At 36.4% G+C, this 9,580-nt stretch overlaps 1 protein-coding gene across 1 annotated transcript; it reads right to left on the bottom strand.

Annotated features, from left to right (window-relative positions):
- Positions 1–1,148: 1,148 nt before the first annotated feature.
- On the bottom strand, positions 1,149–9,106 carry LOC129092307 (interferon-induced, double-stranded RNA-activated protein kinase-like). The gene is made up of 17 exons (XM_054600215.1): positions 8,857–9,106; positions 8,044–8,170; positions 7,769–7,923; positions 7,558–7,681; positions 7,381–7,418; positions 7,161–7,310; positions 6,885–7,017; positions 6,471–6,520; positions 6,295–6,385; positions 5,922–5,980; positions 5,645–5,764; positions 5,399–5,539; positions 4,891–5,095; positions 3,941–4,081; positions 3,028–3,126; positions 2,653–2,715; positions 1,149–2,433 (listed from the first exon to the last, which is right to left on the bottom strand). The coding sequence occupies exons 1-17, from the start codon at positions 8,949–8,951 to the stop codon at positions 2,299–2,301; spliced, it is 1,926 nt and encodes a 641-aa protein (XP_054456190.1). The 5' UTR covers positions 8,952–9,106; the 3' UTR covers positions 1,149–2,298.
- Positions 9,107–9,580: the final 474 nt, after the last annotated feature.

Raw genomic sequence — 9,580 nt, 5'->3', positions numbered from 1 at the left:
ATGGACATCTTGATCATGGGAAAACTGTCAGTAATGACCACATTTGACATTAGCTTAAAATCAGCTGCACATTATGAACATACTGAAAAATATGCATCCATGAAAAAAATGAATGTATTTCTTCAGTCTACTTGTGTACTAACTGTGCTCTAAAATAAAGCTTGCAAACAAACGTTGACCCATGGCTGTAGTGTTACTGTGAAAGTAGCATTTCAGCTTACTTTTCATTATACCAGAAAATCCATATTTTCTGTGATTATCTTCCCATAAAAAAAGATAGACTGGGGTCATATGTGATACAAAGTTGTTTAAATGTTATATGGCATCTTTTAAGAAATTCACATCACCTGGACTGCACTTGGAGTCAATTTTTATATTATTAAAAGGAGAGCTTCGCAGCAAGCTGAGCCATCCTTATTTTTATGTTCTGTTTTATTCAGTTTGTATTGATTTTGGAGACTGTGTGGAGCTAAGAGAGCAGGTAGTTTTCATGTATTCTGGGACAGTCAGAAAACGGGCAGATTTTTTGGTGCTGGTACAGAGTGCAAAAAGTCCTAATATGTTATAAAAGGACCTAAGTCGTTTGTTACATAGTAAAATAAGTAAAATGACTCAGGAAGCTATTCAACAAAAGGATTGATAACATGTTTATATTTAAAGAGCAGTAATTGGAAAAGATGGTAGAGACATGGTATAAAATACTCCCCAAGCTATACATTAAAAAATGCTTGGACAAGCTCAACTCAATGACGTAATGGACAGAAGAATAAAAATTGAAGTTGAGATTTAATTCTCAACCTCGTTCTAATCACACATTAATAATTTTCAAGTCAAAAAGTTTTCAGTTTTCAGTTTTTTTTCTATGCATTTTTTGGATTGTTTGAAACACCCCAAGTATTTAACATACTCGGGAGAATATATTTTGATATTAGAACACATCTATATCAACATGTCTGGGATATGATGTAAAACAGATTTCCATGATTGTTTTTCTCTTTTGATAATCTGCGAGAGATCGACCTGGTAGGCATGACGAGTCTCAGGTAGGCTTTCAAAAAATATAGTTTGATTGTCTCTAAAATTAAACAACGTATCAACAAAATTAGCAATGAATTTCTGGACCCAAAAAGAGGTGAAGTAAACAGAACTTTACTAAGGTCAAGTCAATTTTATTTGTATAGCCCAATATCACAAATCACAATTTGGCTTCTTGGGCCTTTTAAAGTCTGTACAGCATACAAGTATGACACCAGACCGACTACAGAGCTAAAAGGTTATTTTATAAACCAGTTTCCACAACAGATACAACGGAATGACTCAACTTTAATACTGTTAGCGAGGGCATTGGAAACGGCAATCTTTAGGATTTATCTGATAACCCATTAGCAAAATAAAACTTGTCTCATTTTTTGTTTTGTTTTTATCGGCCAAGTATATTGACTCATGTGAAACCGTTCTGTAAGATTTAAACAGCATACAAATAGTGCAACGAATTGGAAAATGCATAATACATATCTTGTTACTTCTTTACCTTGAGGAACCAATATTTTTTTTCAAACTTAACCTTTTCAATGCAAAGCAAAGGTTTTGATGTGACACCACTTTAAATACATTCGATGATTTCCCACATAGAATAAAATGTCAAATCTGGACACAGAAGGCACATGATTAGTTAAAAAGAAAAGCTAGACAGATGTAAAATAATGTAAAAGTTGCTTTTTCGTGATAAAGATGATTAAATCATGTTTCATCCCCTGATTATTAATCTCATAATATTGGGTCCCTATTAAGATGCTCATTAATTGCATAGTTAAGGATTTGACCTACTATCTGCATGTAAAGTGTCCTTGGGCAAAACACAGGACATGGGTGTGTCTCATCAAATACCAACGCTTGGTCAGTTGGCCAAAGCTTCAAACTATGACGCTCTACGTTCATCTCTAGTGTCAGTTTTGGATGAAGAAGAGACAGTGTATCAGTTTATACGCGTTACATGCAGTAGTGTCTCTTCAAAATAAACGTTTGTCTTCACAGGGAGTTAAGTTAATGCAACAAAACTACTTAGGTTTAGGAAAAGAGCGTGGTTGACGTTTCATTTGCCTGGCTAACAACAAAATGTCAACGTTTGCGTTTTCACGCAGAGCAGTCTCCCGGACCTTGTGAAGCACTTTGTTCTCTCCTTAAAGCGCTATATAAGTGCAGTACCCTCACCATTTTCCCGATAATATTAATATCAAATACACCAGAACAGACAGATTTCCATACACTCTTAAAACTCATCAGAATTACTGGTGATAATCAGACAGTTGCATTTTTCTGATGCATATTTTGTGCGTCACTCGTCTTAACACACTTCTCCAGTTCTGTCTTCACTTTACTCGCCTCGGGTCGTTCTTCTGGCTTCTGACGCAGCATTAACTGAATGATTTGGATCTGCAACAACAACAACAACTGAGATCTTAATACCAACAATAATAAATGCTGTCATGCTAGAATATTGCTGAAGAAAACTGATACTTTCTCAAAACACTGTTCTCTGTTCTGCTTTATATTTGACAATTTTTGCATACAAACAATACATCCAGTCCTTAACCGTTGTCTGTCTCATGTGGCAAGAAAATCAGTTAGGATTAAAATAATTTTGTAATTTACCTCTTGGGGAAAAGTCTGTAAAAAGTCTTTGGGGAGCTTCTGACGTCTGGCATCCACCAAAATCTGGTATTCATGAAGTGATAAAAGGATAAAAGAACATGTTAGTTAGCCTGTAACATACTAACAATTCAAAATATAGTCTGTTGAGTGTTACAAATAAATACAAGAAAACAATAAATGGCAGATTAAACAATGAACAATAAAGATCCATCATATCTGCTTTCTACAATGCTTGTGCAATGCCTTTGCTACAAACTACATACGGAAAAGAAATCAACTATGTTAGTTGCCTTAGACAAAGGCCTGGATTATATGGTAACTGTCCAAACTTGAATAGTTACACACAATGTCACGCTCTGTTTATGAAAGACTCACCGCTGCTCTTTCGTGGCCAGTAGAGACTTTCCAAAAGACTTCCAAGTAGATCAACCCCAGAGCAAATATGTCCACTTTCCGGTCATAGTTTTTCTTGTTCTTTTGTGATAGAAGGAAAACACGGTATTGACAAAAGGCACTTCAGCTGTCTAATGTCATAATTTCTTAAATCATCATGACATATTAACTAGTTATGCTCATGCGGCAAATGAAGTTTCTGCTCAGTTTAACTGCTTAAACTTAAACTTGAATTTTAAATAACTTTCTGTTGGTATAAAATGAATGTCAACTTTTTAATTTGACAGCTGTCGCTGCAAACAGTAAAGACAGGTGAGGCTGACCTTCAGGGACATATATGTGGGAGCATTGTTAAGCGGGAGACATATTGGTAGTCTACCGAACTAAGCCTATTAGAATACGATATTTGTTATATATTTATATATAAGTGGTGATTAAATGAAAAATGCCTTTTTAACCATTTTAGATCAGTCATATTGAGCACCTTTTTAAACAAAATATGCAAACATTTGTGTTTACAAAAAATCCATTTCTTATTTTATATGAAAATGTAATGATCTTTTATTCCTGTAAAACTAAATATGACGTGTGCTTACGTTAGCTGTTACTAACTCATTTCAAACAATAATATCATGTCATCCATCCATCCATCCATCAATCTGCAACTTTTAGCGACAAGAGACATATCGGACTGCATTCTAAGCCTGCACACTTTTTACATACATTCAAATGCAAAGGATTTGATTGAAATCCCTCTGGAAAATGTACACAGCTTAAATATTTCGTTTCACTGGGGGAATACGTCACAGAACAAAGCTAAAGACGATCTTACTTCCATTTCACTGGGACTTTAAAACGATAAAACAATAGAATTCAAAGTGAAAGACCATCTCACTTGTTCAGGAGCCATGTAAGGCTCGGTTCCACTGTCCTCTGTTCTCTCCATCAAAGCGTCATCATGGTCATCATCTCTGGTGACCAGACCAAAGTCCCCGATCTTCACTTCTCCACTCAGACCAAACAGGATGTTTTCAGGCTAACCATTAAAAAGCAAAAACAAACATTAAAACAAATAAAAGGCAACAAATTTAAAACATACCTGTGTTTGAAACCAGTTTCAAATCTAAACAGTCAGCCTGTGGCTTTCATTGGCAAGGGCTATTAATGTTTATCTAATTGATCATTTGTAAGTACAGTTTTAGTTTTTCTAGTTACATTTTCTGTTTGATTCTTCCCTGTAGACCTTATTCCTTATTCTTGTTAATTCTTGAAAGTATGTTCTGAGGTTTCAAAATCTGATGGTATAAATACTGTTGAAAGCTTCCTCCTGCCTCCAAGGAATAATATTTTGGTGGGGGAATTATTCCATACTGACCTTAAAAGATGACTAGACTTTTAACATTATCAGTTTAGAAATAATGAATAGACACCATACTCCATGAAGTCCAGAGTCTAAGATGAACTGAACTGTATATCCTGCCCTTCAAACTGCAGGAGAGCAGCAGCACATTCTCACCATCTCCTGGGGCTTATTGAGGCAGGATCTAGCCTAATACTAGGAATAATCACATGTTAATTGGTAAATACTGGTAACGGGCTTAGTATGTGGTTCTACTACTCTGTACCAGTGAACACCAGAACAATATACTGATTCTGTGTTATGCGCCTTCTGACCAGCTTCAGTACTGGTTTGGACCAGGATCTGTCTCAGTGTGCTGGGTAAACTCGAGGACATATCAAATGCTTGTACACCTAAAGTTACTTATAGGTAGCGTCTATATAAGCTTTAAAAATCCATAATTGGGTATATTCACACACTGTATACACTCCAAAGTCTGTTCTCACCTTGAGGTCCCTGTGGATGTGCTTCTTGGAGTGAATATATTCAACTCCTCTAACTATTTGCTGGGCAATGCTTAGACCTTCTTCTCTTCTCTTGGAATCTTGCAGTGACTCAGCGTTTTTCTCACCAATCCACTGTCTAAGTGTTTTGTTGGCACATAACTCCATCTGAATATAGAGGTACATTGCCGATGAATTATCTGTAGACCTCCAAAGAAAGCAGAAAACAAAATATTGAATTACTCTCCTTTAAAGTGACAATAGACATGTTTTTATTGCTTTAACTTATCATTATGAAGTTAATATTGATTGCAAAATGAAATGGAAAAATGACACCATCTGCATTTGGATTGGTTCCCTTTAAGCCTTGCTAGGCCCAGAGAAAACCGGAAGGCGATACATTGATCTTTGGTCCAATAATACCACTTGGAAATGCCAGGGAGGGAAAAGTTGTTTGTCTCCACTTTTAATAGAAATAAGTTAAGACTAAAGGTAAGTGCATGGGACTTACTGGTAAGAGCTGTAACCATCTGAACTGTCAGTTGACTCAGGATCCCCCTGGTATCCTGAATCCTCCATCCAAGATGTGTAGTATCTGACGATGTTATGGTGGAGGAGGTCTGATAATGTCCCCACCTCTCGAAGAGCTTTGCTGATTTAAAAGAAAACAAAAAAAAGAATAATTAACTAAGTACTTGGCAGGAATACTACTAAATACAGCACAATGGACACTGGAGCCTAATGACTGAATACTCACTCTTCACAACCGACAACCTTTACTGCAAAAAACCTGTCAAGCAGTTTCTCTCTTGCTTTGTAAACCACACCAAAGTTCCCACGGGCAAGAAACTCAATGGAATCAAAGTCTGAAGTAAACCTGTTGAGATAAATGCAATTTTTTTTAAGCAAAAGGTAAAAAAACAAACATATAAGTATCTTCTTCATTGTACAACAATTATTGGGAAAGAAATGTAAGGCCATATAAATATATTAAACACATGCTAAAGTGCAAATGAATGTTGTTTCTTTCATACCTTGACTGGATGGATGTTTCATCCTGACTATTTCCTGTATTCTGGTCTTTAACAGCATCCTTAGAGAATAAAGGAACGAATGGATTTGAAATGTTGACCAGCTCTGATTATTAAGTTGTATACTCTTAAGAACTGGGACATACAATGGGTCGTCATCAAAACAACCCGGTTGAATATAGTCTTTTGAAAGGAACTCCTTACGAATTTGCAGCACTCTTTTTTTTCCTTGATATAAATTATTATAGACTTACAAAACGTTCTTACTCTTATAACACTTCTATTATTATGTTGTCCTCTTCACATACAGAGAAAGTAGAATAGTTAAGGATGGGTTTAAGATTGAATGTGTAAGATGCTGATATAAAGTGCAGACCTGATTCTTGGAAGAGTTTGATGAATCTGTGAATATTATTGAGCCACTTGTTCCAAATGCCGTGCTTTGTGACGATGATTCATTGGATTTCCTTGGGGAATACAATGTGAGACATGAGTACAACTTTCTCGTTATTTAACTCCATGGCTTGCTCTTAATGACAATAGGGGCCTTACAGGGCGGTTAACATAGGTGGTCCACCATCCTCGGTTGATCTGACGGACACCTGCAACGCACAGAAAAGTTGTTTGGCATAACGTTAGACATCATCACATTATCAAAAGGCCATTTCCTGGAACTAAAATACAGAAGTGCAATCCCTCAAATGAAAAAAGAAATTATCTTGCTTGAGTGCTTTATGGGAAGGGCTTTCAAAATAAAAGCACGTAGGTTTTGATAAATATGGTTTGTTAGCACAACATTTAGATCTTGACTGCGATGAAACTTCTACTTTTCTACCAAACACACCTAATCTGCCAATTTATTAGGTGCTACGTGGAACTCTTCTATTTGTTTTACCTAGGTTTTCCTAATTAACTAGCAACTGCATGTATATTTGATGATTTAAAGTAGTACAATATATGGAATACCTTGCTGTCCCAGTCCGTCTGTTCTTGAAGAGCAGCCCAAGCCAGCTGAGCTGCATTTTGTTTGGCTTCCTTGGCAGTCTGACCTTCACCCACAGGGTACTGCTTATTGTCGATTATTAACTTGTAGAAAAATCTGTGTTGTGATTTTACAAAGAGGAAATTATTTAGATCATTGTGTAAACTTTTTAATATTGTTCAAAGCTGAAATAAATCAAGAGATAGAACAGAGTGACTGCAGTGTCTATTCAGATTACCGAGGTTCAGGTTCATACTTACTGAAGCATATGAGCTGGACCACATCTCCTCTCTTCAACAAATGAATGACTGCGGTTTGTTTTCTGACAGTAGTGGTTAACAATTCCAATGAAATTGGTTTCTGTACCGCTGTTGCCCTTAGAGTTCAAACTGAGGCGTCTGGTCTCATTACTGTAATAAACAAGTAACATTTTACACTGATGAAGTAGTTCAAATTAAACTGCCGTCGTGATTTACTCACCGGATATCCAATTCCCCCTGTTGCTGAGCTGATGTAGTCTTGAAAATAAAAAAGTACAATGTTTATGATGGTTCACACCCTGGTTGTGTGGCCTGCTGAGTATGTGGCATCCTAAAACACAACGGTTATCAAGGACTTTCATTAAGTATAAAGAAACTAGTGTGTATTAAAACTTACCTCTGTAGATTTACCGCCACATATCTCATAATATACAAGCTTGGCTGCTTCCTCCTTAGCTTCCTTCTTTGTTTTCGCAGTGGCAGCTGGATAACTCTTATCACCAACCACGAATCTACAGCATCTAATATCATAAAACTTTGATTTAATACATTTTTAATTCATGAAAAATTCATATTGCAACAAATTAGGATGCATTTAAGAGGCTTACAGAGAAGCACCGTTTTGTCCCAGTCTCGTTGACTCCTCAGCCCTTATAGTCACCCTGTTCTTGTGACCATGTTCATTGAGCCAACATATATAGTTGGCTTGAGTGATACCTGTCTGATGAGCTGCTGCTGTAGAAGCTTCTGTTGTTTTTTCTGTCTGTCAGGATAAAAAACAAATATGCATCAAGGAGACGACTGACTTCAATTAGTTTTCTATACTTTGGAATACTAAAATTCAAACATGCAGTAGGTCAATAAAGAGGTATTATAATCTTACAGAGTCAACTGTTTCCTCCAACAGGACACTCAGGGCATTTGTAGCTGCGTTCAGTTTGGCTTCCTTCTTGTTCTTCCCCACACCATCAGGATACACCTTACCATTCAGGACTGCTTTCACAGTAAACCTGAGGACAAATGATAAAACTTTGTTAAACAGGCAAGATGACACAACGATGTGGTGTAAGGTTGCATCACAAAGACATGTATCTGCAGGTGAGGTTGTTAACTTGGCGTAGTGTTGGACCCCCTTAGGTCGTCAAGGAAACTAGTGTTGAAATGCTAGTAAAAAGTTATTAATTCTATTACATGAGAACAATACTGTGATATGAGTATTAATATATTACTAGCATTAGTGGTGAACTGGTTATATTTTCTAATATTTCACAAAAGGTGTCAGTACAATAGCTGAGTTGGGTATTGAGTAAATACTTATTAATATTGAGGTTCAACACCCCTGCATCTATAAGTAATGTTACACATACTATGCCATACTCTTCAACATTTTCCTATTGCTTTTTTTTCTATATACGCAGAAAACAAATAATATGCCACTTCATTTTGAAGATATACACTGTTTACTTAATGTTACACCAGCTCTATATGTTCTTTAAATGTAGTAACAGATGACATTGAGAAAGGCGATTGGCCTAAAGCCTAAACCTTAACACCTATTTCCTATTTTAAGGCAAAAAAACAATACCCTTCCATTCAGTAGCATGTCCTATTAAAAGTCCCACATCTATTCTATTATCGCCCATATTAATGACTATTTTCATGTTGTAAATCCCACCAGAGAATGTATTCAACTCACGTTTTAATGTGATCAAGGCCAACAGATCCAACGTCCTCATATCTCAGCTCTAAGCGTTGTCTCTGCGCCAACTCGTTTAGCTGAGCTACGGCCATTATTAACACCTCTACAGTCAGAGAGTCACCTCACATTACCACTACAAAGAGTACATCTCATTAAACTAACTAACGCTATAGCTTCTGCGTTGTCATTTCCACTCTACTTCCACGTACGACCGGTCTCAGGCTTATTTCAGCCTCACCCTCAGTAAGTTTCGTTTTCTCCGTAAACGTATCACAACATGGCCCCTTCAAATGCTGTCTGAAATATCAGCACTGGTTGAGCCAAATGGAAACTCACTTTTGATCAATTGAAACAATAGATTGTTGCACTGGGAAAAGTGTTAGTAGCCTATAGTAAAAGTGATGTGTTTGTTTTGACTATGGTAGCTGGAAGTTGTTAATGTTCTCTGTCAATAATTGTTATTATAATAATTGTTAATATTTATTTTAAAGGTACAGTTTGTAGCATTTAAGGGGTTGGCAGAAATGGAATATAATCAGTTTATTTTCTTTATTCACATGAAGAATCAAACCTTTTAATGAGCCATTTATATCTACTTACTGTGGATTGTGAGTGTTCTAAATTCACAGAATTAATTGTGCTTGCTTTGCTCCCATGGCCATGCGTTGTTGTTTGCTGTCAGTCAGTGCATAGAATTACTGTTATGAACATGATAACGTTG

This window comes from Anoplopoma fimbria, chromosome 6 (assembly GCF_027596085.1).
Source record: "Anoplopoma fimbria isolate UVic2021 breed Golden Eagle Sablefish chromosome 6, Afim_UVic_2022, whole genome shotgun sequence".
Taxonomy (NCBI): domain Eukaryota; kingdom Metazoa; phylum Chordata; class Actinopteri; order Perciformes; family Anoplopomatidae; genus Anoplopoma; species Anoplopoma fimbria.
This window is presented reverse-complemented; position numbering and strand designations above follow the sequence as displayed.

What these genes read in the sequence shown, in the direction of transcription:
- LOC129092307 (XM_054600215.1), bottom strand. Translation starts at nt 8,951, where the DNA reads ATGGCCGTAGCTCAGCTAAACGAGTTGGCGCAGAGACAACGCTTAGAG. An exon ending in GGACAAAACGGTGCTTCTCT is followed by an intron (nt 7,682 to 7,768) that starts GTAAGCCTCTTA and finishes TTATGATATTAG; the next exon opens with ATGCTGTAGATTCGTGGTTG. An exon ending in GTGGCGGTAAATCTACAGAG is followed by an intron (nt 7,419 to 7,557) that starts GTAAGTTTTAAT and finishes TTTATTTTCAAG; the next exon opens with ACTACATCAGCTCAGCAACA.